Source organism: Hirsutella rhossiliensis, assembly GCF_020360975.1.
Source record: "Hirsutella rhossiliensis strain HR02 chromosome Unknown scaffold00005, whole genome shotgun sequence".
In the NCBI taxonomy this organism is placed as follows: domain Eukaryota; kingdom Fungi; phylum Ascomycota; class Sordariomycetes; order Hypocreales; family Ophiocordycipitaceae; genus Hirsutella; species Hirsutella rhossiliensis.
Genome location: NW_025408671.1, coordinates 2437861 through 2464751, shown reverse-complemented (window position 1 = coordinate 2464751; position 26891 = coordinate 2437861). Strand labels below are relative to the sequence as shown.

The window sequence follows — 26891 nt, the reverse complement described above, 5'->3', positions numbered from 1 at the left end:
CGCCTATCCGTAGACGGAATTATTAAGTTATTTCAAATTGTTACTGCCGACAGAGAGGGCGCAATGGAGGTACAGGACGGGGTCTGCCAAGGTGGCAAGCGGAGGGGGGCCAAGCGACGAAGCCACCCCCTGAGGCAAGGATCCCGGAAAGGTTCTCGTCGTTGACAGCCGCCGGATGCTGTAATACGGCGGCAACATGTCGACAGGGAAAATCACCGCTTTGCGCAGCCCGAGGTACTGTATGCTGTATGCTGTATGTATCGTGTTGCCTTTAGAGTGTCTCGTCTGACACACGCACGTCGTTTCATCTTTTGACAGCGCCGTCTCTCTCCGAGTCCCGAGCAACTTGAAGTTATTACCTAATTAGCTGGCAGCCGGCAGCGGGCAGCCGAGGCATTTGTTGTCCAAGCATCCCCTGCCGCGGTCGAGGCGCAGCGCCCGTTATCCCTGATGTTTGGCCACGATTAGGCGCGACGTGTCCAACAGGGCCATCTATACGGAGTACTGGGACCGTTATGTCGTATCGACAATTTCCAGGAAAAGCGGTCGCTGCGGATGGCTGGGGACGACATACAAACAGTACTTGAGGCAGGTACTCGGTAGGTAGGTAGCTACGTACTTGGTGGTAAGTACTACCTACCTAGGTATGCTCCAAAAATACTGGCCGGCCCTGACTCGGGTACCCTCTCGCTACGCTGGTGCTCCCGTCTGATTGGGCACCCGTCAAGCGTACCCTGCATGTACCCGCCGTCTTTCGGCCCCCAGCGGCAGGCTGTAACGCGGAGCTAACCAAGTACCACTTGGTTCTGTCGCGCGTCTTCGCCCCGGAGGAATCCCATAGTGGCCCCTGCATTATTCAACCGTGATCCCTTTTTTCCCATCCTCCCTCCTTTCCACTCGCGCTCTCTCGCGCGCCTCTCTTTCAACATACTGTATAGTTTCTGACACCACATCATTACCCTTTTCCTCTATTCCCTCCTTCTTTCTCTTCTTCGTCTTCTTCTCCCTCCTCTCCCTCCTCTCCTTCTTCTCCTTCCTCTCCTCCTCCACGTCCCATACTGCTCCCCACTCTTTCGGGCCCCTCGTTTCAACAGCCTGCGGCCTCGCCTTCCTGCCACTCACTCTTGCTCCAGCCATTCTATCGTCTGTTCACGCATGAACTCGACTTGACAAGCAGAGATTTTCACCCCGGGCTTTCTTTTGCCCACGGCCTGCGAGCGACTTTCTCTCTCTCAAACCTCCTCACCGCCATCATGGTCGTCTCGGTACGCGCTCTCGCCGTTGCGGCTCTGGCAGCCGTCGCCGGCGTCGTCGACGCGAATCCCCAGGCCGCCCCGTCTGATGCCCCGTCCATTGCTCCGACCGCTGCTCCGCCGTCCGCAGCCCCCTCGGCAGGCCTCGGGTCTGGGTCTGGCACCTGCAACAACTCGCCCTTGCTGTGCAGCCGCCAGTACAACAAGATCACCCACATGGGCGCCCACGACAGCTCCTTCCTGAGAGACAAGAGCACCCGCAACTCGCCCGCCGGCAACCAGTTCAAAAACGCAACCATTGCCCTCGACGCCGGCTTCCGCCTGCTCCAGACCCAGGTCCACAAGGTCGACTCGGGCCTCCGCCTGTGCCACACGTCGTGCGGCATCCTCGACGCCGGGCCGCTCGATACCTGGCTGGCCGCCGTCGCCGACTGGGTCAGCCGCAACCCCAACGACGTCATCACCATCGTCGTCGTCAACTCGGACAAGGTGCCCGCCACCGACCTCGGTGCCGCCTTTGAGCGCTCCGGCATCACCAAGTTCGCCTACAAGCCCGCCTCGACCGCCGCCACCACCACCTGGCCCACCCTCGGGACCATGATCGGCCAGCGCTCCCAGGTCGTCATCTTCACCACGAACACAGAGGCCTCGCCCGCCCTGCCCTACATGCTGCCCCATTTCGTGCACATCTTCGAGACCCCCTTCGAGGTGACCCAGCTCAACGGCTTCAACTGCACCCTCGACCGCCCCAAGGCCGCCGGCCAGCCCACCCAGGCCATCTCCAACGGCTACATGAGCCTCGTCAACCACTTCAAGGACCAGCCCTTCGACTCCGGCATCATCAAGAGCGTGGCCAAGTCGATCGGCATCAACTCCGACATCCTGGTCCCAGACGTGGACAGGATCGACACGGTCAACAACCCCGGCAACTCGACCGACGGCAACCTCGGCAAGCACCTCGATCTGTGTAGCTCCGAGTGGGGGCAGCAGCCCAACTTTATCCTCGTCGACTTCTGGGACCGCGCCAACCCCATCGAGGCCGCCGACCGCCTCAACGGCGTGAGCAGCACCACGGGCCGCAAAGCCGTCGACCTGACGTCGGCGGCGCCCCGCGAGCTGGGGGCGCGCGCCACGGGTGTTGTGGTGGCGTGTCTGACGGCGACCTCGCTGTGGCTGCTGTAGTCGCATCTGTCTCGGGTGCGTTTGTGCTTCTGCCATTTTTTTCTGCATATCGTTTTCCTTTTTCTAAATCTCGGGCGCCGGCTTAATTGCTTTTGGGGTTTCAGCAAATGGGACATGATTGGGCATTACATTTTGAGCGCAAATATTCCAGCACTTGGATCGACAACGGCTTGGGGCTGGGTCCGGCTTGGGACGGGGGCAGTAGGTCGTTGAAGATACCACGGAGTCTAGCATATTATTACAGTCTACAGAATGGGGGTCAAGGCTCTCTGCCTCTTACCGAAAACAAAACACTGCGTGAACCTCGACTGCGTTGGGCACTTGAACGTCGGCATGACGTGAATGAAGAGCTTGGTCCTTGCTATTTGCTAGTGCTCGCTCGTGGTTCGAGTCCTGGCTGGCATGCGGCTCTGCGCCGTTGTCGGCGAATCAGAATCTAGTCCCAGAGTTACTCTTGGCATCTGGCGGTGGAGTGGATGCATGACTGACTTTCAAAACATCCATCCACCCACCTGTCCTTTCGCCTCGCCAGTCGTCGTCATCGACAAAAGAACGAAGAACGGGTACAAAGGCGTCTAGCTCAGCAGACGGGCCGAGCCGACCGACGACGACTCAAAAAGCAAAAAGCAAAAGGGCCGCCCGCCTCTGTTTCTTTTTTTTTAGGCGTCCCGACGTCGGGTTATCTTGGTTGCCTCCTTTTGCTGCTTCTGCGCCATCGTCGCACCGCTTCGAAGATGGACTATGCCGCGATTCCCGTCCCGCCGGCGTGCTACGTCGACTTTTGCCTCATCCCCGTACGCTGCCCTTTTTCCTTTTGATACGCACATACACACACACACGCACACACACACACGCACACTCCCTCGCTTTTCGCGTGCCTGCCTGGCCGGCTGGCCGGATCGATATGCTATACCTACCATTGGAGCATCCCTCTGCTGCTGCTGCTGATGATGATGATGATGATGACTGACCAACTCTGGGTGGAAACATGCAGGTTGGCACGGCCAGCGCCTCCGTCGCCGAGGAGGTGGCCGAGGTGCAGCGCGTCCTGCGGGCCAGTGGGCTCAAGTACACGATGCACGCGGCCGGCACGACTGTCGGTACGCCTCTCCCCTCCCCCTCTCGCCTCTCCCCAGCTCTCTCTCTCTGCATTGTCCCACGCAACCAACCGCCCCCGGCAACGAACCCCAAGGCTGACGAGTATTCCCCCCGCCCGCTCTCCAGAGGGCAGCTGGGACGAGGTCATGGCCGTCGTGGGCAAGGCGCACACCGTCGTGCATCGGAGGGGCGTGCTGAGGGTGCAATCGTCGATGCGTGTCGGGTCTAGGTAAGAGTCACGGAGATGTAGTTCTCCGTGCTTCGTGCCTTCTCCCCGCTCGAGGCTAATCGTGGCGCTGCCCTGTAGGACGGACAAGGCGCAGACGGCCGAGGACAAGGTCAGGAGGGTCGAGGACCTGCTGGCGCGCGGTGACCAGACGCCCGCCAAGGCGCCGTGACCGGTGGGGGGGCCATCATCGGGCCGGCCGGCCGGCGGTCCGCGCACCGGAGACCGGGACCCGGCGTCTTTCTCCACCCGCACGGGAGCACATGGACGCTCCGATTTGCCCGCGGCTGGATTTCTTGAGTTCCATTCCTTGTTAAGACCAAGTCGTTTGCCCCTGTTCATGACTGGTCCTTGCATAGCATACGTCATACACAACCGCTCTCCATCGTGCCTCTGCGCTGACACGGCGCACGATATGCCGCTCTTACCATGGCTACTAGTACAGACAACACAAACATACAATGCTCGGCCTCCCTTGTGCTCCAGTCCATGCCATTGATCTCGGATGACTCTTTTGAGCGGTCACAATCCATCGGTATGGCCTAGTCCGCCCTTTGTTCGTTAAACAGCCCAAAAAAGGCAAAATCTCAAGCCCGCATCGTCATCTTCTTCTGGCTCCTGCGCAGCTCCTTCTCCTTCTCCTTCTCAAGGTACTTCTTCTGCGCCTTGGCGTCCAGGCCCTTGAGCTCGGCGTCGCGCTTGGCCTTGCGCGTCTTCTCCTTTTCGTAGATGCGCTCCTCGTTGCGCTCCTCCTGGTCTGCCTTTCTAATCTGCGCAACCATGGCCTCGCGCGTCGCGCGCACCTTCTTCATCACCTCGGGCCGGAAGTGCGCCGCCTGCACGAGCCGGTCGGGCATCCGGACAAAGTAGGACAAGAGGGGTGCGAGGGTGTCGTAGCCGTTGTCCGACGGGAGGCGGTACCTGAGGAAGAGGCGCTTGCGCGGGTTGGTCTCGTCAAGTGTCTTGGGGCGGTCCGCCGGCTGGTCCGTCACGATGAGGTACTCGAAGGCGTCGCCGGCCGCCACCACGGCGTCGATGAGCTCCTTGGTCAGCAGCACGTCGGTGATTTCGGAGCTCTCGCTCATAACCGTCAGCCAGTTGGGCAGCTTCGAGTTGTCCTTTGTGGAGGTGAGCGTGACGTCGTAGCGGTCCTCTCGCACCCTCTGCATGCGGTCCTTGTTGACCACGGCCCACACGAAACCCTCGTAGGTGCTCTTGGTGTCTCTTGCCCGAGTCTCGCCGGGCGTCGAGGGCACTGTCAGATCTTCTTTGCCGTCAAAGGGGTACAGGAAGGCCTCCATGAAATCGGCCGGCGGGGCAAACGAGTCGGAGAAGAAGGAGGCGGCCGTCTCGACGACGTTGATGATGGGGTTGAAGCGCTTGGACAGAGTGAGCTTGACGTCCATAAAGGCCGTGTTCTGGCGGCCCGTCGCGTACGTGGCAAACTCGAAGAGCGATTTCTCCTTGATGAGGCGGTCGTCGTCGACGTCCGTCTCCATGGTGGGCGCGTCACCGAAGCCGACGAGGGCAAACTCGCTCTTGAGGACGCGCGCGTGGGCACGGATCCAAGCCCTGGCCTTGGACCGGTTGATGCGCGCGCCCAGGATGTGCAGGAGGAAGACAAAAGCCGCAACAGCGAGAATGAGGCCCTCGATCTTAAACTCGGAGAGCGAGTGGCGCTCGTGGACATTGTACCACTTGGTGTAGGGCCGGCCGGTGGGCAAGGGGGTGGTGGCAGCGGTGCCGGCGAGCGTCGCGGCGTGAGGGGCGGCCTCGGGGACGGGATCGGGGGCGGCGGCAAAGTCGGCAAAGTCTGGCGGTCGGGGACAAGAGAATATCAGCTCCATCATGGCGCCTCGACGTCCTTGCACAGACGTTGGTCGGCAGCAAGGGACAGACAAAGCAGCTTACCGGCCTCGGGCTTCTTGGCCGCGGGCTGCGACGGCTTGGCGCCCCCAAACAAGTTCTTGAACAGATCCGCCATGGCTGCTGCGGTGGATTGGGCGGAGCACAGGCGGAGGGGAGGGAGGGAGGTGAAGGGGGCGACGAGGACACAGTGAGCTTGAGCTCGGCTGGAAAATTGGAGGCTTTTGCGGAGGCGGTCCGGGGGGAAGGCGGAGTGGGTCTGGAGCAGCTGCACCTTTCGCCGACCCCTTTAGATGCATACCCAACCAGTACTGTACCATAACTACTTATGGACGATAACAACATCTACCTCCTAATAATAACCCTCCAGTGCCAGCAACCTCGCCCGCTCGCGCCACAGCCTGCGGCGCACAGCTCCTCCACAATGGGATACGCCAACTTCCTCCCCCTGATCAGCCCGCGGAAAGAATCGAAAGACGCGAAGGCATCGAGCGGCCAGATCGGTTACCGGCGGCCCAAGTCCCTAAGGTTTATGAACGCGGCCTGTATGTATAGCGCCAACCTGGACGTACTGCGCGCCATGAAGCCCACCGGCTTAGAGCAGGATGACCTGTGGAACTGGACCTTGGCAGTCGGTGAGAGGGCTGAGTGCGAGGCGTTGTCGGCTGCGGTCATGTATGGGAGAAAGCTGTCAGGGGCAAGTGTAACAGTATCCTCTGCGTCAACACCAGCAACTCAGATCCTGCTCTCTATGTAGGAGGCGCAAGATATGGTGCAATCGAGAAAGCCCTGTAACGTCTGTCTGCGGTCCAGAAGCGAGGCTTGCGTCCACGAGATTTCCAGTCTCCCTCCACCTCCCCGGGCCATCTCGGCTAGAGCCAGCCAACCAGCTCATCAGGCGCTTCGACGCTCACAAGCGAAAGGGATGCTTGCGTTAATGCCCTAACTCTACCAACTCCCTGGGTCACCTTCTTAGCGGCTCTTGCCAGCAGTTCTCTAAAGTCTGGGGAGAAGAGTTCATGTTACAGCTTATTCGTACATACAGGCACGAATTCCCTGGTCAGGACTCGAGACCCGTAACCAGACCAAAGAGCCAATTTACTTGCCGCAAACAAGATAGGGGTCGAATTACCTACTCCGTGATTTGCAGTTCACTCGTCTCTTTGTGAATACAGAATAATTACGTACAGGCATCTTCTGTGCAGTCAAAGTCGGGGCTTGCTTAAGCAGCTGTGGCGTTCGCACCAAGTCCTGCGCCTGCGCCACAGAGCCGTTGCCGCGCCAACGCCAGCGGCAGCATGAACATCGCCTCGCAACCCAACAAGACGAGGTGGCGAGAGACGCAACTCGACCAGTAAACTGACCAACGCTCGCGATATGAATACAAAATGCCCCGTACAACAGCCTCCCGCCAGTATGGAAAGCCGTCAAAGAGGACAAAGGCCGAGAGGCTCTTCGCCGAGCTGCCGCAGAGCCCGGTGCGCAAGCCACCTGTCGCAGTCGCAGTCGACCCCGTGAAGTGCATCGCAGAGCAGCTATCCGCCATCCACCTGGAAAACGAGCCAACACCAAGAAATTCACCGCGGAAGAGCGTCAAGCAGCAACCCTTGACGCCTCCACCGCGTTGTTTGAGCACCCACGATGTGACGGCGGGATGGACCGAGAGGCAGGCCGACGACCCGGAGACTCGCCCACCGGCCCCAAGCCAAACCGTCGCCGCGACCGGAAACGCCTCCAGGGATAGAGTGAAAGCCGCGAAAAAGCAGACGCCGGCAGAACCCCAGGGCGATGCATCCTTGCGGGTCCTGACGTGGGACGACGTGTGCCCCCCCGGTGACTGCATCGTCAAGATTGCCGAGGCGTCCTACGCAGAAGTCTACCGCGTGTCCAATGAGCGAGGTACCAGTATCATCAAAGTCATCCGCCTCGAGTCGCCCATCAAGCCCCAGACAAAAACCCAGGTCAAGTCGGGCCTCGTCGACGAGGAGCCGCACAGCCAAGACGACGTCAACGGCGAACTGCAAATCTCGGAGTGGCTGGCTGATATTCCCGGCTTCGTTGTTTACAAGGAGAGATATCTTGTCCAGGGCAAGGCGACCAAGCAGCTGCTGGAGACACACCAGGCCTTTCAGAGACGCATGAAGAGACAGGACCCCGGTCGGGCGCAGTTCTACCCGTCGCCGAGCCGCTACGTCGCCGAGACCAAGTTCCTGGCGGTGGAACTGGGGGACGCGGGAACTGCGCTCGAGGACTGGGAGCTGGCCGATGAGAGCCAGCTGTGGGATATTTTCTTGCTCGAAGCAGTCGCGCTGGCGAGGGCCGAGGATATCGCCATGTTTGAGGTGAGAGGCCTAGTTTGAGTCTTTCTGCCCGCCCTTCGGCCAGGCCCTTGTAGGGGGCCCTTTGGCTAACACGAGCGGCAGCATCGAGACTTGCACGAGGGCAATCTCTGTGTCAAGCGCGTGAGCCCACCGCGGCAGAAAGACGCCAAGCGTGGTGGCTTTTTTGGCTACTCGGGCCTCGACATCACCATCCTAGATTATGGGCTGTCAAGGGCACAAGACGTGTCGGCGGCAGACGCGAAGCCGGTGGCGTTTGACCTGGAGAGGGACCTCAGTCTCTTCACGAGCACCCACGCATCCCAGTGCACGGTATACCGGCAGATGCGGTCATTCCTGCTCCGCGCTGACCGCAAGTGCATCCCCCCGGAGGGCCACCGGACGCCGCACGCAAAGGGCGTCGACGGGCCGCTTTCATGGGACGCACACGCGCCCTATACCAACGTGCTGTGGCTGGCATACCTGTACCGCTACCTCGGAGACAGCTTCAAGGGGGCCAAGCGGGACCTGACTCGGTTCCGGAAGGAGACCAAGGAGATGTGGAAGCATCTGGACCCGGAGGCCGAGGACGGCGTGGTCTGCTTCGGGTCTGCGGCCGACGTGGTCTGCTTCGCGGTGGAGGCTGGCTGGATCCAAGAAGAGCAGCTGCGCGGGGCGGAGGCTTCGATACTCGACAAGGAGGATAGCATCATTGTCCCGCAGGCCGGGGGGGACTCGCCGTTGAGGCGACGATCTCCGAGGAGGACAAGGCAGCAGGCGTAGAAGAGCGTTCCCGTGTGGGAGGCGATGATGGTGTTTGGGGGGTTTGCGTGGAGTCACGAGATGGTGCGAGGGGTTCTTGGTTATGGATGGGAAGGAAGCATTTGCCATTGACCGGATGTATCTATCTAGAGGGCCCGTTTCTCTTGGCTCGCTGCCTAACTTAGCACCAACGCATATAAACTACTATACGAAGTAATTACTGCCTATCCAAGTGGCACGGCTCTCTCCACTCGGCGTTGATTCCTCTCTTTTCCCAAACCGGCTCTTTTACCCGTGATTTCCGGGGCTGCCGGTGGGCGGGCGGGCGATCGTGGAGAGGGATAGCTGAGGTTGCAAAGAACAACAACGCCAGGGGCAAGGGTTGGCAAACAGGCAAGTATCTCTTAACAGGTGCAATCCTCGCTGCAGGGGACCCCAGACCCCTCCTCTGCCGACAAACGAGGGACCACGAGACCAATTACGGCGCCCGCTGGCTGGCGTGTTTGTTGGCAGCCGAGGCTAAAAGAATGTTGACGACCGACAGCCACATGTCATGGCCCACTGGTGTTTTGTCTCGCGATCCCGCCCTTTTCCTTCGACGACGACTCATCACGCTCGTTTCTGTGCTGTACTCTTTTTTCCACCCACTTGCGACGTGCATACATACAGCAGTTACCAGGAACAACTGGCGCTGCCCATTTCTCCAATGATCCGGCCAATCGTTGTACAGTAATAACACCACCGCTCATCCCTCCTTTCTCCCGCATTCCGGCCTCCCGCGCTCCTTGACAACAACAAGCCCGACGACTTTCCCGCTTCTCCTCTTGCAACACACAACCAAAAAAAAGCGGCATCCCATGACGAGCTTGTAGGACAAGCAGACGAGACTCGTCGCCATGTCGTCCGCCAACGGCTCCTCGTCGTACGCTGCGACGAGCCCAGCCGCCCTCCCTGAGCCCTTCACCCGCAGCCTCCTCTCCTCCTCCCTCTCCTCCTACTCCTTCTCCTCGGCCGCCTCCTCCTCCACCGCCACGGCCGCCTCCCGGCATTCCTCTCAGGTATCCAAGACATACCGCCAAGCATCGACGCTCTTCCTGACGCGTCGCCTGCCCGAGGCGCTAACGACCCTGGCCCCCCTCATCGCTCCGCCCGATTCTGCCGACAATGGAGAGCCCGCGCCCGTCGCAAGGGCCTCGCGAACCACGCGCATCAAGGTCTGGAGTCTCTACCTGACTATCCTCAATGCCATTCTCGACATGGAGCCCGACGAGGGCAAGGAGACCTTTGGCAACCAGGAATGGAGGGCTCTGTGCGCCAAGGTTCGAGACGGCCATGTCTGGGAGGAGGTTGTGCGTCACGGCTATCACGGCGTCGAGGCAGACGTCGACTCTGACGTGGTCATCAACCTGTAAGTCACTCTGTCCCGCCCACGTCACCAGGCCGATTCTGACGGGCGACGGCTAGGGCGACGCTGCTGCTGGCGCATGCGCGCGACCAGACGCTGAACCAGCGCAGGCTGGAGACGTACCTGGCCTCGTCCAACGCCCCCAACCTCGACCTGGCCGACAAGCTCGCAGGGTCGCCGGCGCCGGCCTCTCGCATGGGCCATCGCTACCGGTCCCCAGCTCCCGGTACCAGCGGCGCCGATACCCCCCGCGACCTCAACGCCAGAGTCAAGATACTCGAGCTGTACACGCTGCACGTCCTGCTCCGCAACAACGAGTGGGACTATGCCCGTGAGTTCATCAGCGTTAGCTCCGTCCTCGACGACGAGCGTAGGGAAGCCTTCCTTCAGGCCCTTCAGAGCCTGCAGGAGGAGCAGCAGGAACAGGAACGCCTCGAGCGAGAAGAGCGACAGCGGCAAGAGGAGCAGCTGCGGAGAGACATTGAAGATGCCAGGCGGCAGCGCGCCGAGTACGAGGAGAGGGAGCGGAGACGGTTAGAGGAGGAGCGCACGCGGCGTCTCGGGAGCGAGGTCGACTACGGCATCGATCAGGCGCCCGGCTCGGCAGCCAACGGGAGCGCCACGGGGAGACACCACCAGCGGCCGCCACGGACACCCGTCTCGCGGCCAAACAACAAGGCCGTTGTGGCCACGACATTTACTGCGCGGGCGGGCATGATCGTGTCGCGCCTGCGCGCAGCCTTGGACGGGCTCGCTACCTCGCTCAACGGCAATCCAGCCCTGCTGACGAGGCTAATCTTCTTCATCGTCAGCTTGCTCTTCATGCTGGGCCACAGAGGCATCCGGCAACGCATGCAGCGCATACTGGGGGTGTCGTGGGGCAAGCTCAAGGCCACGGCGGGCATGGGCACCAAGGTCAGCTACATCTGACCTGGTCGATGAGGACACCGCCTCCCTTGCTGTACTAAAATCTCCTTGCATTTCTTGGCGTTGTATGGGTTTGGATAAGGCATCCACGAGTAGCAGTGTGAGGGTTTCACGCACCGACATGACTTGAGAATCACCACATAACTGCGAGACGGCAGCTTCAAAGTACATAGTGGTGCACCCTTGGACAAAAAACAAATTTCAATTCCTGTGTGGCCGCGTACGGTCGTTCAACGTGGCATGATGACTTGACGTGCCCCGTCTCCCCTTACGCCGTCAACGCCGAGCGCTCTATGAGCAAAAAACCACCAGCTGCCAGGCAAGAAAGTTCCGCTCTGCTTTATTATCCCCATTCCCTCCGCATGGTCCTGAGGCCCAACCCAGGGCGCTCCATGACTAGTAATTTGTAGACCGATTCGTTTTCTTTTGGTAAAATAGCTGCAAAAGACAGCATTGTCAGCGCTATGCTCAATTTTTCGATTCAAAAACACGCCCGCAAACATTGGATTAGGAGTAGGGACGCAAATAGCGTCGGGCAGGAAGGGAGCTAGAGGGTAGAGGAAAGAGGGAAGCGTACATCCGTACGCGAGCTGCCCAGGTTGATGATCTTGGGACAGCCGTCACGGTCCTTTTCGAGGCGGGTGCACTCGAAGCAGTAGAAAGCGTCCGAGATGCCCTCGCCGCCGCAGACGACGCACTTGTTCTGATAGTTGCCGAAGCTGCACTCGTCGCAGATGCGGACAAGGGTCGTGGGACGGACGTAAGAGTCGCAGACGGGGCATTTGCCGTCGCACTTGTCGCAGAGGCGGCCGATGGCGATGCCGGGCTGCTTGCGGCACATGACGAGATCGCTGCCCGGGAGGTTAGTACTGTGACCGTCAGCGGAAAACGGAGACTCACGGATGGTGGCGAGACATGATGCTGGACTAGTTCAGTTGAGCTGGAGATGTGTATCGCACGTGGAGAGGATGAGGAGATGAAGAAGAACGAAGCAGCGCTGTTTGAAGCTGGATAAATTCCGTGTAGGGAGTACGTGACGACAATGCAGGTTCGGGGAAAGCAGCAGCCGGCCGAGCTGTAGAAATGGGGGTTTCGTCTGGCCTCGGGGTTGATTTCTCAGCCTTGTCCGTGATTCACTGCCGTCTTCGACAGTACGCGGAACCTCGGCGCGTCAGCCAATCATGGAGCCTCACTGGTGGGGAGGAGAGCTTATCGTCGATAAAAACCCCCCACGCGTTGCCCCAGCGTAGCAATATAGGTATCTAGGTACCTTTGGTATGCAAAGCGGGCCTGCAGGTACCTGTCGATCGGATCACCACCTGACGAGAAAGGTGCTACGGGAGCTTTCATCTTGCGCCTCCCCATTTCATTCGCACAAAGACGAGCTCCAAACTCCAAAACGACCCCAGCCGCCCGTCTCTCCGACACCATCAGCCACATCGCTAGAGCTTCAGCTACGCGCCTCTCGCTGAACAAACCTAGTCCGCTCGAGCACCCAGTATCATGACACTTTGAGAAGCAAGCGCCGGGCAAATGGCTACCGAAGACGAGTGCGCAGCCCTCCAGTCTTGCCACCTGGCCTGCCCCAAGCTCTAACACCTTGACCGTCGCTTGCAGAGAGCGTTCCGCTGAAGCTCCGACGCCGCCGTCGGATGCGCGCGGGAAGAGCCCTGTGGAGGATGGAAGCCGCAAGAGGAAGATGTCCTCCGCCCAACGCTCGGACGATGGCACGGCGAAGCGATCCAAGCAAGAGCGCGACGAAATGCTCGTCCGATCGACCTCGCCCGACCGCAGACCTGAATCCCGGGACAGCAAGCAGAGTTCTGACCAAGGGCGGAGGCCTTCGGGTGCGACGGAAGAGGAGAAACAGCGCGGAAAGCGCCTGTTTGGCGGCCTCCTGAACACGCTCAGCCAGAAGACCAGCAACCCCCAGCAGCGACGCCGCCAGGAGATTGAGCGGCGCCAGCGGGACAAGATGCAGCAGCAGGCCGCCGAGGAGGACAAGAAGCGTGCAGAGAAACGCGCGGCGCTGCATGATATTCGCATGGAGCAGCAGATTACGTGGGAAGAGCGAGTGGTACGTCGAATCAAACGGACGAAAGATGCTGTCGCTCTGTCATACTGACCGAGGGACGATCCCGCGAATCAGATGCGCAGCAGGCACGCCAAGACGTTGAAGCTGGCGCAGTTTCTGCAAACGAGATCGACGCCCGAGATCGTATGTGATCTTTGTCCCAGCGTCCTACTAGGTAGCGGACACCGTTTGCTCACCTCATCGGCAGTATTTCCTGCCGCGAAGACTTAGCCGCAGGGAAAAGGACATTATCGAAGCCCAGGTCCGCAACTGCAAGGCCAGCATCTCCAGAGAGCTCGAGGACTTCAAAGGACGCAAGGAGCAGCACCTGAAGCGGTACGGGTCGAGGAGGGACTCGGACGCCGCGCCATCGCCAGCACAGCATCATAAGGCGGCGCAACACGAGCCAGCAGAGGATGCTGTCAAGAAGACGGCTGCGCCAGTCCACGACATGCACGACGACTCGGGTGATGTCTTGGTCGAGGCTGAAGAGGACACAGTTATTTACTGATGCGTCACGCAGACTCTTGATGTCGGTCGCTCTGCCCTCTGGTGCTGAGTCGCCTTGCAAAGTTTTCTTGCTGGCGTACTGGGATCAAGTACTCGGCTCTGGTTGTTCAGAGCAGCTACTCTGGTCAATGGCTTGGTATCATGAACAGCACAGTTCGCCGGTTGTTTTTCTGCTTTTACCTGGACGGCAAGCCTCGGCGCTGGAAGAATTAATCGAGAACGATGTCCACGAGGGAAACAAACAATACCAAAGCCCAAAGCCCAAAGCCTAAAGCAGGGCGAAGAGAGTAGCATAAGCTAAGGCCGTGGTTTCCGTTGCTTCCCGGGAGATGGCAAGGCAAGGACCCGATATGCCGGAGCATGAATGCAAGAATCATCATCAAGGACGCAGGATTGCGTGACTTGCTGGTCGGACTTTTGGCGGACGGCCGGCCAAGGTTGCGTCCGCCGTGGCTCAGAATCCCTTGCCCCGGTCGACAGAATGCAATGCCTCGGCTGCCGGAAGCACGAAGCAACAAATGCCGCGTCATTGCCCAAGCCCCTGGAGTTTGCTCATCCATTCGGGGGCACTGTACGGCCCACGCCGCCTGTGCTACGGATGCACGCGTGCGTGGTATTATGTAGAATCTGCCTGGGATACGTCGGACGTAAGATGGCACAGCAACTGCCGATCCGTAGGGAAGTGGGCGCAGTGCATGGCCGAGGACCATCAGCCGGCTTCCGTCCCTCGATGTCCAGAGTGGGAAAAAACCAAGACATGACGGGCGGAGGATGCAGATGCAGCTTACCAATGCGGCAATGGCCGCCTGCGCCGGAGCGCGACAGAGACCTTGCCTGTCGTCTTTCGGCCCAGCTGCCGGCCTTTCTCTGTCGGAGCTGTGAGAGGGACCGAGCGAGTGGACTTGGAACTACAGCGCAGTCCGTACGAGGCCATCACTAACAGGCACTGTCTACCCTGATTCGGGCTTTCTTAATACCGCCCTCAGCAATCAACGAAGAGGCAACGGCACAGCTTTCGCCCATGCATGACAGATGACATGCTGTGTCCACGGTGAAGAAGAGAATGTGCTCGAGGGCAAGGGGCGTGCTTGATGTACAACGCGGCATGGTGGTGGACGAAATGGCTGGTGCTCGCTCGCCCTCCGCGGTCCAAGCCGGATGGACCACTGGGGGCCGAAGCCCGAAGCCCGAGTGCGCGACGACCTCGGCCCGCTCGCTGCAGCCCCGCCCGCCCGGGACGGACAGCGCGGGGATGGGAGGGTATCGACAAGTGCCGGCGGAGCAGCGGTGCTTACCCCAACCAGGAGAAACAAAGAAATTCACATAAACCCAAATAAACCCGCAAGAGCGTGAACCCGGATCCTGGCCTCTGCGGCGTTGCAGAGATACAGTCTCTTGCTGCCAACGAATAACCTCCAGCGCCCCGTCGCCTTGACCTTGTACACCGAGGTACATACGCAGCCCAACCCAGCCTCGTCTCTCGTCACAATCGCCTGTCTTACTCTGCGCGCCTTGTTGGCCATCGCCGAGGCCCTGTCGATCCCCTTACGGCATCTTGCTCCCGCACGACGGTGCATGTATAAAACCTCCAAAGACCGGCCTCCAAGTCTCGGAATCGATTGCAGGTATGAGACCGTCGAGCCATCATGTTGTCCAAACTGACATCCGTGGTCCTCTTGACCCCGCTATTCGCCTCCATCGTGGCACACGCCCTTCCCGCTGCCGACTGCTCTGCAGGTGAGTCTGACCGACCCGTTGCACGCCAGCTCTGGAGCTAGACAAGACGCTTGTGCTGACGAGCGTCCACAGACACGGGAACCCATTCTTCCCACCAACCCCCACAGACACACTCCGACGTCATGGACACCAGCAAGCTGCTCCCCAACGATCCCCGGGTCCGCAACACCACCGCCACGATCCGCGGCAAGACCTATGCGTACATTGTCGGTGAGCCGCGGGACCAGCCGCCCGTCGACACCGTCTTCCTCATCCACGGCTTCCCGGACCTAGGTTTCGGCTGGCGCTACCAGGTGCCCTATCTCATGTCCCTGGGTTTCCGCGTCGTCGTCCCAGATATGCTCGGCTACGCTGGTACCGACTGCCCCGAAGACGTGCGTGACTGGTCCTTCAAGAACATAGCGGCCGACATCAAGGAGCTCGCTGGCAAGTTTGTGGGCGACGGGCAGATCATCCTCGGCGGACACGACTGGGGAGGTGCCGCTGTCTGGCGTGTCGCCTTGTGGCACCCCGAATTGATCAAGGCCGTATTCAGCCTCTGCACACCTTTTAGTCCGCCCAGGAAGGACTACCTCGACCTCAAAGATGTCATTGCGGCCGGCAACTTGACAAACTTCCGCTATCAGCTGCAGCTCAGAGGCCCGGATGTCGAAAACACCCTCCAGGGCAAGGACAATGTTCGCCTATTCCTCAACGGCATGCATGGCGGGGTTGGTCCCAATGGCGAACTGGGCTTTTCCGCCGAAAACGGCGGCGTTCTGTTTGATAATCTGACCAAGCTGGCAAGGCCCAAGGGGATGACGGGCGATGAGCTCGACTTTTACGTCCAGCAGTACATGCGCCAGAAAGCACCGCAGCTGCATGGCCCGCTCAACTGGTATCGCACTAGCAAGATCAGCTGGGAGGAGGAGCTTCCGCTAGCAGGCAAGAAAACCTCGCTGGAAATGCCGACGCTGTTCATCTCGGCGACAAACGACACGGCGCTGCCCCCATCCATGTCCATCGGCATGGAGCAGTACATGCCCAAGTTGACCAGGGGAGAGGTTCAAAGCTCGCACTGGGCGCCGACCGAGGCAAGCGCCGACGTCAACAAGCAGCTGGGCAAGTGGCTGGATGGTGTACTCAATGGAGCTGTCAAGTCGGCTTTGTAAAGATTTGATGATTATGTTGCTATGTTCCAAGAGCCGTTGATAGCATTGCGAACAAAAAGACTTGGAGGACACGGCATGAGGGAGGCGTGGGGCCACGAATTGGCTTTGATCCGGCCGTGAGATGCCGAGTGTCTTGGACCAACCAGGTCCTTTTGCCTTGCCACTTTGGTAGACATATATTCTAAGGAGAATGGTGGCAGCCTGTCAAGCAGGCGAGAGAGCAATATCGCAACGCAAGACGAGACTCGATGCCAGCCGTTGCTGGATCATGTCATGGAAGCCATCGGGTGTCTTGCTTCACTTGAGGGTGAACTTTTGGCCGGATACAACAGGTGCTTTCGAGGTTGACTTCTTGTTCGGTTTGCCACACATGGCACAAGCTGTAGGCGCTTTGGTCAGCGAGGCGTGTCAAGGAAGTGGACGGGCCATTACTTGCCGTCGTTCTTGAAGGCGCAAGTATGACAAAAGGTGTGCCCTTGGGTGATTTTGGACTTGCACTTGGAACAAGAGCTAGATGGAAAACAACATCAGCTGCGAGGGCTTGAGTCGGAGAGCTTCACGGACCTCGAGTACTGAGCATATGGGTTCTTGGCTGACTTGGACAGGAGCTTGCTCTGTACCAGTACCCAGCATTAGTTTTCCGGCGAGATGGCAGAAGCAACAGATGTTCCATACCTTGCTGATTCCGCTGTTTCCAAGAGTCGTCGGCTTGGCGGTGCCCTTGGCCTTTGAGGAGGAAGCGGAGGAGCTGGCGGCGGGTGAACCGTAGTACATCTCGCTCTTCTTCTTGACATCGGGGGTGGCGAGGGTGGTGCCCTTGGAGAGCTTCTGGCACTTGGCACAAACCATGACGGCTTCTATTCTGCCTGCCTGGGCGGTGGAGAATGGGTATCGTATTCCGCCCGGCCAAGTCGTCACCGCTGTGGAGGCTTGGTGGGTGGGTGGCGTTGAAGGTGAGGTGATCGCGGGCTGCTTGGCTGGAGGGTGACGAAACACCTGCCTTTTGCGCCGCGGCCCCCTGGCGTGTCGCAGGAAGTGCCATTCATGTACCCCGGGGTCTCGGATGCTAGCCTGGCGGTGACGAGGCACAGCGATCGCGTGGCAGGATACATGGCTCCGGCGCCCGGGGACCCGTCGGGACTTGGGCCGAGGCTTGGAACGCGGCCAGTTGCGTTGGTGTGGCTGGGCGGTTGGCGGGACATTGCTGCAGGCCTAGAATTTTTGGGTATTCCCCCGGCTGCTTTACTGGGGCTCGACACGGACAGCGGCCAATCTAGGGACCTTTAGGGGGGATGCCCCTTTAGGCGGCCTCCACTGTAGCGGGGATCAGAGATTGCGTTGGTTGGGCGCTGTAGCAATTGGGTGCTGCACTCTGCTTTGGCTGCGGCTGGCTGCTGATGGTGATCCAGAGCCTGCTGGCGTCCAGCAGAAAAGCCATCTCAAACCGCAAACCCAGCCCGAGCCTCGTGCCGCCTCCCCTCCCAGCGCCTAGCCTTGCCGGACAAAGAAAGAAAGTGCAGGCGTTGGTCCACGAATGACGCCGAGCCTCCTTTGAAGTCCCGTGGTCCGTTCAACTGTGCGCACGCAGGGGGCTGTGCGTTGGACTCGTACACGGTCGAATTTGCCATCCATCCCACGCCTGCGACACGGCATCACCACCACCTGGGGAAAAGACTCACATTCCGATTCGCCCACCCGACGACCGATTCTCGTCCCTCTCTTTCCCCTCTTCCACCGCCCGAGGCGCTGCCCAGACTGCCCGCGAACCCAAAGCCGTCCGTCGTCGATTCTGCTGCATGCGCGGACGCTACTCCGCCGCCTGACATCCCGACCGTCGCCCGTCTTCCGGCATGGCTGGAAGACCGCCCGGACGTCTCCACGGCGGATCGTCTGGGACCCGCGAGGACCTGCTGCTGGATCTCGAGAGCGACCAGCCGGCGTACAGCGGCGGGCAGCGATCGGCCCTCAACGACGACGATTTGATCCGAGCCCACGCCCTCGACGACCAAGACCCCCAGGGCCGACCGTCGGTGTCGTACGACGACTTCGTGGGCGCATCTAGCCCGTCGGCTAGTCGCTCTGGGCCCGACCAACGAGGGCACCGCACCCAGCACTCCGACCTCGACGGCCATCAGCGATACGCCGACGACTTCGACGACTACCCAGCCGACGCTGATTCATACTACCAGCATGGAGGAGGCGGAATGGCTGGCCAGACCCCTTCGTCCTCGGCAAGGAACATGGCGAGAAACAGGAATAGTGTCTTGAGCCTCGGCGGCGGTCTTCTCGGCAGGGTCAAGAACAAGCTCGGCATGGGCGAAGGCTACTCGGAGATGGACTTGCCCCTGACCGAGCCCGGCCAAGAGCGCGGCGCCCCGTCGGCTGCTTCACAAAAAGACCACAAGAGCAAGAAATTTGACATGGGCAACTTCAGGTTTGGCTTTGGGAAAAGCAAGCCCGATCCCTCCACCCTCGGCCCGCGCATCATCCATCTCAACAACCCGCCCGCCAACGCCGCCAACAAGTACGTCGACAACCATATATCGACGGCCAAATACAACTTCGCCAGCTTCCTGCCAAAGTTCCTGCTCGAGCAGTTTTCCAAATTCGCAAACATCTTCTTCCTATTCACCGCAGGCTTGCAGCAGATCCCCGGCCTCTCGCCCACGAACCGATACACGACAATCGCGCCCTTGCTCATCGTCCTGTTGATCTCGGCGGGAAAGGAGCTGGTGGAGGACTACCGGAGAAAGCAAGCCGACAACGCCCTCAACACCTCCAAGGCTCGCGTCCTGCGCGGGACCAGTTTTGCGGAAACCAAATGGATCAACGTTGCGGTGGGTGATATCATTAGGGTCGAGTCGGAAGAGCCCTTCCCGGCCGATCTGGTCCTGCTCGCGAGTTCCGAGCCCGAAGGCCTCTGTTATATCGAAACAGCGAACCTCGACGGTGAGACCAACTTGAAGATCAAGCAGGCCCTGCCGGAGACGTCCACCATGGTGTCTCCCGGTGAGCTCAGCAGACTGGGGGGCCGCATCAAGTCTGAACAGCCCAACAGCAGCCTCTACACCTACGAGGCGACCCTCACTATGCAGGCCGGGGGAGGGGAAAAGGAACTCTCGCTCAACCCGGAGCAGCTTCTCCTCAGAGGCGCTACCTTGAGAAACACGCCGTGGATACACGGAGTCGTCGTCTTCACCGGCCACGAGACCAAGCTGATGAGAAACGCCACGGCCGCCCCAATCAAGCGGACAAAGGTGGAAAAGCAGCTCAACTGGCTTGTCCTGGTACTCGTCGGCACTTTGCTAATTCTGAGTGTAATATGTACCGTCGGCGACCTGGTCATGCGCAGCGTGCAGGGCGACTCGTTCGACTACCTGTATCTGGACCGTATCGACAGCGCCGGAAAGGTCACACGAACGTTTGCCAGAGACATGGTTACCTACTGGGTGTTGTTTTCATCCCTAGTGCCCATTTCCCTGTTTGTCACGGTAGAGCTGGTCAAATACTGGCACGGAATCCTCATCAACGACGACCTCGACATGTACCACGACAAGTCCGACACGCCGGCCACGTGCCGCACCTCGAGCTTGGTCGAGGAGCTCGGCATGGTCGAATACGTCTTCTCGGACAAGACGGGCACTCTCACGTGCAACCAGATGGAGTTCAAGCAGTGTAGCATTGCAGGCATCCAGTACGCCGAACAAGTGCCCGAGGACCGCCGGCCAACCGCGCATGATGACGGAGAAAACGGGATATACGACTTTGACAGGCTCAGGGCGAATCTGAGAGAAGGCCACGAGTCGGCCGCGGTCATCGACCACTTCCTCGCCCTCCTGGCCATCTGCCACACCGTCATCCCCGAGATGACGGAAAAGGGCCAGATCAAGTACCAGGCTGCCTCCCCCGACGAAGGCGCGCTGGTGTCTGGCGCTCTGGAGCTGGGCTATCGGTTCACCGCCCGGAAGCCCAAGTCGGTCATCATCGAGGCAGTCGGCCAAGAGTTGGAGTACGAGCTGTTGGCGGTGTGCGAGTTCAACTCGACGCGCAAGAGGATGTCGGCCATCTACCGATGCCCTGACGGCAAGATCCGATGCTACTGCAAGGGAGCCGACACTGTGATCCTGGAGCGTCTCAACGACCAGAACCCTCACGTGGAGGCGACTCTGCGGCATCTCGAGGAGTACGCCTCGGAGGGCCTGCGGACGCTGTGCCTGGCCATGCGCGAGATCCCCGAGCAGGAGTATGACGAGTGGTATCAGATCTTCGACACGGCCTCGACCACCGTCGGCGGCAACCGCGCAGAGGAGCTGGACAAGGCCGCCGAGATTATCGAGCACGACTTTTTCCTTCTCGGCGCCACCGCCATCGAGGACCGCCTCCAGGACGGTGTTCCCGAGACCATCCACACCCTGCAACAGGCCAACATCAAGGTGTGGGTCCTGACGGGCGACCGACAGGAGACGGCCATCAACATCGGCATGAGCTGCAAGCTTCTGAGCGAGGACATGATGCTGCTGATTGTCAACGAGGAGTCCGTGGCGGCGACGCGCGACAACCTGCAGAAGAAGCTGGACGCCATCCGGACCCAGGCCGACGGGACCATCGAGATGGAGACGCTGGCGCTCATCATTGACGGAAAGTCACTGACGTATGCGCTGGAAAAGGACCTCGAGAAGCTGTTTCTCGACCTGGCCGTCATGTGCAAGGCCGTCATTTGCTGCCGCGTGTCGCCGCTGCAAAAGGCTTTGGTGGTGAAGCTGGTCAGGAAGTATCAGAAGGAATCCATCCTCCTCGCCATCGGCGACGGGGCCAACGACGTCTCCATGATCCAGGCGGCGCACATTGGCGTCGGCATCAGCGGCGAGGAGGGACTGCAGGCTGCCCGGAGCGCCGACGTGGCCATTGCACAGTTCCGGTTTCTGCGCAAGCTGCTGCTCGTCCACGGAGCCTGGAGCTACCAGCGCGTGAGCAAGACGATACTTTTTTCCTTTTACAAGAACATTGCCCTCTACATGACTCAGTTCTGGGTGAGTCGACGGCGACGGCGACGGAGGTGCGTTGCAGGCATCGCGTGCTAACACGATGGACAGTATACTTTTCAAAACGTCTTCTCGGGACAGGTCATTTACGAATCGTGGACGCTGTCCTTTTACAACGTCTTCTACACGGTGCTCCCTCCGCTGGCGCTGGGCATCCTGGACCAGTTCATCTCGGCGCGGCTCCTGGACCGGTATCCGCAGCTGTACATGATGGGCCAGAAGAACTACTTCTTCAAGCTCAAGGTGTTTGCCGAGTGGATCGGCAACGCCTTCTACCACTCGCTCGTGCTGTACATCTTCTCGCAGCTGATCTGGTACGGGGACCTGATCCAGGGCGACGGCAAGACGGCCGGCCACTGGGTGTGGGGGACGGCGCTGTACGGGGCGGTGCTGCTCACGGTGCTGGGCAAGGCGGCGCTGGTGACGAACAACTGGACAAAGTACCACGTGCTGGCGATCCCGGGCAGCATGGCCATCTGGTACGTCTTTGTTGCGGCGTACGCGTCGGTGGCCCCCATGATCAACCTGTCGACCGAGTACCGCGGGGTGCCGCCGCGCCTGTTCACGAGCCCCGTCTTCTGGCTGCAGACGATTGCGTTGGCGACGCTGTGTCTGCTGCGCGACTTTGCCTGGAAGTACGCCAAGAGGATGTACTTTCCGCAGACGTACCACCACATCCAGGAGATTCAAAAGTACAACATTCAGGACTATCGTCCAAGGTGAGCAAGAGAGCGACGCGTCACCAAGAAAGGAAGGCATGCTGACAGCGGGCCGTCTAGAATGGAGCAGTTCCAAAAGGCGATCCGAAAGGTGCGCCAGGTGCAGCGGATGCGTAAGCAGCGTGGCTATGCTTTTTCGCAGGCCGACGAAAGCCAGACGCGCGTGCTGCAGGCGTACGACACGACCAAGCACAGGGGCCGCTACGGAGAGATGGCGAGTTCCAGGCCAATGGGCAAGTAGGTGACATGTGGGGGATCATCGACGACGAGAGGTATTGATACCTACGATGGCGAGTCGCAAGAGTTATGAGGTCTTGGCCAAGGGGACGAAGAGCGCGTGCGGTCCAGGCCTGGCGTTTTTCTCGGGGGCGGGGGGAGGGTTGTTTTCGGCAGTTTCTCTTACCCATGCACCTGTTACAATGTAATTCGAGGCGCACGAGCATGAATTTTTTTTTGAGCGGAAGCCTTTCCATCGGTGCCCTCGGCGATGACTGTGGTGCCCACTCTGGACGGGGCAGTTCCAGGCGGCTGGGATGAGATGGGGCCAGGATCCATTGTGACTCCTTTTTAGAGTCTCCCCAGCGGCCCAATCTGCGTTGCGTAAAGGGGCCCGGCACCTGTTCTGGCTCCCTTTTCTTGACAAGTGAAGGATACGCATGGTTATATTGACTGGTCGAGTCGTACGCACACGCATATATATATATATATATATATATATATATATATATATATAAAATAAATATGCCGTACCCACGGAAAGACGGAAAACTCGCACGTATGCTCTCCCCCTCTTCGTACTACGGTTACCTTGGCGTAGAAGAGGTTTGCCAGACAGGCATGCGTCCGGACACTCCGACGGATAGCGATGCTTCGCACGGGCATACCCAGTAGAGACGTGCGTATTTACCCATTCATCCAAAAAGGAGCGGAGGCTAAATGCAGCAGCCCGCCGCCCTTGCACACACACACGCTTTAACCTGCCGCGCTCGTCCCGTGCCGCCCGCCCACGGGGACGGACACCCCGGCCCTCTTCTTCCTTTGACTCGTGTCTTGTGTTGTTTGTTGTTGATGCCTGCTGTTGTTGTTATTGTTGGTGGGCTTTTACTTGCAACTTTTTTTTCCGGGGCGGGGAAGAGAGGAGCTGAATATGTTCCCCCCCCCCCCTTCCCTTTGCTACCAATCTATACGGGGTACGGGCGGGCCATATGACCAGGTATTGGAAGGCGATGGGAGAGGTTGTGGGTTGAAGACGCCGTCGGCATATCTGTCTTTTCTTTCATGCGTTCATGCACGCGCATGCCTACCAAGCCGTGCGTGCCGGGGGCTGCAGGATTTGGCGTATCGCACATACTAACGTATCGCACATACTATACAGGCCGCAAATCTGCGCCTTGTTCAGAGTCGCACATGGGGAGACGAAGACGAGTGACAGCGTATTTCGCGTCGAGGGGATAGACGCGGACAGAGGCCTCGAGTGCAAGCGAGGGCATCTCCACTCTTTGTACAGTAGCAGTACGTGGGCTCATGCCCCCGAGGGCTCGGGTCGGGGCAAAACGAGCCGGGCGGGATTAAAAAGTCTCTGGGAAACTCTACCACGGTACCCAGTAGTTTCGTAGCATGCGCAGTGCAGTATTACTCATTACTGTAAGGTAGGTAATTAATAATAGCGAGCGGCTTGCTTTTGCGCACAAGGTGACGTCGGGTGCATCTACTCGGTATGTATGTACATAATTACTCTACTACATACAGTCAGTATCCCTACAGAGCCGGCCAGACAGACGAGGGAGAAATCCTTGCCAGCAACTAATTCACCTATGTACATAACAAGTGACAGGCAAACAGTCTCGTATTTGACACAGGAGGCGCCCTGCTTTGTCATGCTCACTGTCTCATCCAGCACGCGAGACTTGCATCATGCATGTAATTACTTGAAGGTTCTCGCCAAAGCCTATCCCGTTGTTTCTGCTGCGCAAGTAAACACGGAACCTTGTTCCCGTCATGGTCCACCAAATACCGACGACGCACGGCATGCAACACCATCTACCGAGACAGGCTCCGTGTGCTCCCGCGTCAAATGTACCAAATGTGCTCCGTCGAGGCAATCATCGCCATGCAATGCCACCTGTATCCGTTCCTTCTGCCCATCTATAGTACTTGTATCGTGTTGGTGTTTTCCCCCATCCATCAAGTTTCGTGACACATATCGGGTCCGCCATCGAATGCTCCCCGGTGAAGAAAGAGTGGGGAGCCCGCGTTTCGAGATGCGGTGCGAGAGACAAAAGCTTCCGCCCGGACAAAACTCCTCCGCCCATCCAACAAGTAAACTTTTCGGCGCCACACAAAAAAGACAAGACGCTGCCCTCGTCCTCGTCGCAGCAGGGTCGGTGGAAGCGGCAGTGGCCTGCACAATCCCGGGGCCGTTCCGAGCAGCCTCAGCGCCCCGCTCTCGGATCCGTCGTCTGCGAACCCCTGCCGACTGTGCACATGGCCCCATGCGTCCCCCCTGTAAGCCACCAGCATGCCCAACGACGATCCAGGAACCCAGGCACGCCCGGACGACTGACCCGCCCAGCAAGGTGCATCCCGGGCACCCATCAATGTCGGCATTCGTCCACTCACCAACCTGCTTGGCCGCACAAGCAAGCCCGGACCCGCTGCTGCAAAGTGTATCCTCGCTCGCATGAATGAGTCAAATCCACGTCTCCATCATCGACCAACCACGGGCGTCACCAGCTCGATGCTCTTGGGCCGCGAGTATGCGCCCGGGTGGCGTGACGGCAGTGGCCGGTCCTCGTACGTGTGTGTGTAGCCACCGCCGCCGTAGTAGTGGCCGCCGTCGAGCGTCGACGACAGGTAGGGAGCCGACGGTCGTGTGTACGAAGTGCCGGGGCTCGTCGCGACGCTGCGACCAAACGGCCAGATGCTGCTGCCGTTGCTTCCCGTCGGCGATGGCGGGCTCGACGGGCCGATGTTGAGAGACCGGAGCGCCGAAATGGCCGACGAGTGGTGCGCCTTGGTTCCCGGCGAGCCCGGCGGCGAGTTGCTCAGGTGTATCGACGTGGGCCGCGACGGCGTGGCTCGAGGAATAATGTCCCTGGGTTCCGGGTTCCCGGCAGCCGCGAAGCCGAGCTCGCCGCCCGTGTACGTTCCAAAGCGAGACGACAACGAAGCGGCCTGATGACCAGTCGCTGATGTCGAGCTCTGGTCGATACGGCGGCACCTGGCAAGAGAATCTTAGTAACGGGGAACAAGTCTTGACAAGAGCCGCCGGGGCGAGGTTGCCAAGAGGTCGTCGTCGAGGTCTGTGCCTCGGGGAGGGGAAGCGGGCGCACTCGAGGGCAGTGTACGTACGTGTCGGAGCAGTAGAGGAATTTCTCGTCGTGCGGCACAAACTGTTTTTCACAAGTCATGCTGCATGAAAAAGGCAGCAGGTCAGCCAAGCGTCGCATAATCAGGCTCGTGGCGAACGGCCGAGCGTTGTGACCACCACGTAGAGAGCACGGACGGCCAAGGCAACGTACCAGAACTGAGGGAAGCTCTCTCGCTCATCGTCCCAGCCGTCTTGCCAGCAGTCTCGCTCCCGGTCGCGGTGACGGCGGCCGAGGAGCTGGGCGCTGGCGGGGGTGTGGCGGCGAGTCATGGCAGGCCTCCGATGCTTGGCCGAAGAGTCGGTGGCGGTGACGGATTTGCGGACATCCGTCATGGACGTGTTGCCCGACTTCTTGCGGTGGTGAAGCATCTGGCGAGATTGAGCCGAGGCCAGCTCGAGGGGACGCTGATTGGCCAATGCGGTGATCTGAGTCAGGCCGCGTCGTCGGTCGTACAGACGGACTCGTGGAGACGAGGTTGTGAGAAGGCGGTCGACACGCAGGACAGGCCAGAGCTGTTGTCGACTCTGGCGAGAGAGCAGAGGCGAGGCGAAGCGAGAGGGGAAGGTTATGCACAAGGGGCCGTCGTGTCAAATGCTGGACGACCACGTGTTGGGGCAGACAGGGACGACAAGACGAAGACGGCAGGGTTGCAGTTGCGGGTGGGCGGTGGCTGATGGACGAAAGCACCGTCAGATAAGAGGGATGCGATATGATGGTGCAACGCGGATGGCAGGGCGGATATCTCTGTATCGTGCGGCGAGGGTGGGGGTGTCTGGACAACGGTCGAGTGTCGTGATTTATCGCGGCTGGTTGTTGGCCGATGTCGATACGGCGTTGTCGTCTCTTGCAGGCCGGGGAGAGAGGCGGGGGCGGCGGGGGGTTATGACTGGCGAATGACGGGACGGCGGCTGCAGGCAAGGGCAAAGGAGAGAAGGCCTGGCGAGGAAGTGAGGGGGAGAGGAGAGGAAGAAGGAAAACAAGAGGTAGAAAAGGTGAAGGAGGTGTAGATGGATGCGTGGTGGCCGTGTTTTGTAGTGTAGTGTAGTGTAGGTACCAGTGTGAGTAGGTAGGTAGGTAGGTAGAGAGGTAGGTACCTAGGTAAATGGTGGTGCCCGGCGTGTACTGTATGTACTGCCTTAGGTACCTAGAGTGTAGGTAGGTAAGGTAGGTAGGCAAGGTAGGTAGGTCGGTTAGGTAGGTCGGTTAGGTAGGTAGGTAGGTAAGGTAGATAGCCAAGAATGTGCGGATAC

At 59.6% G+C, this 26891-nt stretch overlaps 11 protein-coding genes across 11 annotated transcripts; 7 read left to right on the top strand and 4 right to left on the bottom strand.

The window, feature by feature from the left end:
* Positions 1-1253: 1253 nt before the first annotated feature.
* HRG_05479 (PLC-like phosphodiesterase) lies at positions 1254-2435 on the top strand (the record flags this gene model as incomplete). The annotated part of the gene is made up of 1 exon (XM_044863950.1): positions 1254-2435. The coding sequence occupies one exon, from the start codon at positions 1254-1256 to the stop codon at positions 2433-2435; it is 1182 nt and encodes a 393-aa protein (XP_044720482.1).
* Positions 2436-3169: 734 nt separating this feature from the next.
* Positions 3170-3931, top strand: HRG_05478 (thiamine-binding protein; the record flags this gene model as incomplete). The annotated part of the gene is made up of 4 exons (XM_044863949.1): positions 3170-3229; positions 3430-3535; positions 3660-3762; positions 3841-3931. The coding sequence occupies 4 exons, from the start codon at positions 3170-3172 to the stop codon at positions 3929-3931; spliced, it is 360 nt and encodes a 119-aa protein (XP_044720481.1).
* A 415-nt stretch (positions 3932-4346) lies between these two features.
* On the bottom strand, positions 4347-5743 carry HRG_05477 (uncharacterized protein; the record flags this gene model as incomplete). The annotated part of the gene is made up of 2 exons (XM_044863948.1): positions 4347-5572; positions 5671-5743. 2 exons carry the CDS (start codon positions 5741-5743, stop codon positions 4347-4349), a joined length of 1299 nt encoding a protein of 432 aa, XP_044720480.1.
* A 306-nt stretch (positions 5744-6049) lies between these two features.
* HRG_05476 (haspin like kinase domain-containing protein) lies at positions 6050-8726 on the top strand (the record flags this gene model as incomplete). The annotated part of the gene is made up of 3 exons (XM_044863947.1): positions 6050-6260; positions 7030-7967; positions 8049-8726. The coding sequence occupies 3 exons, from the start codon at positions 6050-6052 to the stop codon at positions 8724-8726; spliced, it is 1827 nt and encodes a 608-aa protein (XP_044720479.1).
* Positions 8727-9601: 875 nt separating this feature from the next.
* On the top strand, positions 9602-11040 carry HRG_05475 (peroxin 26; the record flags this gene model as incomplete). The annotated part of the gene is made up of 4 exons (XM_044863946.1): positions 9602-9627; positions 9676-10113; positions 10170-10619; positions 10677-11040. 4 exons carry the CDS (start codon positions 9602-9604, stop codon positions 11038-11040), a joined length of 1278 nt encoding a protein of 425 aa, XP_044720478.1.
* A 393-nt stretch (positions 11041-11433) lies between these two features.
* HRG_05474 (PHF5-like protein) lies at positions 11434-11954 on the bottom strand (the record flags this gene model as incomplete). The annotated part of the gene is made up of 3 exons (XM_044863945.1): positions 11434-11475; positions 11615-11888; positions 11938-11954. 3 exons carry the CDS (start codon positions 11952-11954, stop codon positions 11434-11436), a joined length of 333 nt encoding a protein of 110 aa, XP_044720477.1.
* A 616-nt stretch (positions 11955-12570) lies between these two features.
* Positions 12571-13622, top strand: HRG_05473 (pinin/SDK/memA/ protein; the record flags this gene model as incomplete). The annotated part of the gene is made up of 5 exons (XM_044863944.1): positions 12571-12587; positions 12655-12783; positions 12832-13114; positions 13187-13255; positions 13320-13622. 5 exons carry the CDS (start codon positions 12571-12573, stop codon positions 13620-13622), a joined length of 801 nt encoding a protein of 266 aa, XP_044720476.1.
* Positions 13623-15267: 1645 nt separating this feature from the next.
* On the top strand, positions 15268-16509 carry HRG_05472 (alpha/beta hydrolase fold domain-containing protein; the record flags this gene model as incomplete). The annotated part of the gene is made up of 3 exons (XM_044863943.1): positions 15268-15358; positions 15431-15568; positions 15632-16509. 3 exons carry the CDS (start codon positions 15268-15270, stop codon positions 16507-16509), a joined length of 1107 nt encoding a protein of 368 aa, XP_044720475.1.
* A 297-nt stretch (positions 16510-16806) lies between these two features.
* On the bottom strand, positions 16807-17358 carry HRG_05471 (microtubule-associated protein CRIPT domain-containing protein; the record flags this gene model as incomplete). The annotated part of the gene is made up of 4 exons (XM_044863942.1): positions 16807-16889; positions 16946-17019; positions 17074-17123; positions 17185-17358. The coding sequence occupies 4 exons, from the start codon at positions 17356-17358 to the stop codon at positions 16807-16809; spliced, it is 381 nt and encodes a 126-aa protein (XP_044720474.1).
* A 1001-nt stretch (positions 17359-18359) lies between these two features.
* On the top strand, positions 18360-22511 carry HRG_05470 (haloacid dehalogenase-like hydrolase domain-containing protein; the record flags this gene model as incomplete). Its single annotated transcript, XM_044863941.1, has 4 exons — positions 18360-18557; positions 18621-21539; positions 21603-22270; positions 22331-22511. The coding sequence occupies 4 exons, from the start codon at positions 18360-18362 to the stop codon at positions 22509-22511; spliced, it is 3966 nt and encodes a 1321-aa protein (XP_044720473.1).
* A 2465-nt stretch (positions 22512-24976) lies between these two features.
* Positions 24977-26009, bottom strand: HRG_05469 (life-span regulatory factor domain-containing protein; the record flags this gene model as incomplete). The annotated part of the gene is made up of 3 exons (XM_044863940.1): positions 24977-25490; positions 25622-25681; positions 25792-26009. The coding sequence occupies 3 exons, from the start codon at positions 26007-26009 to the stop codon at positions 24977-24979; spliced, it is 792 nt and encodes a 263-aa protein (XP_044720472.1).
* Positions 26010-26891: the final 882 nt, after the last annotated feature.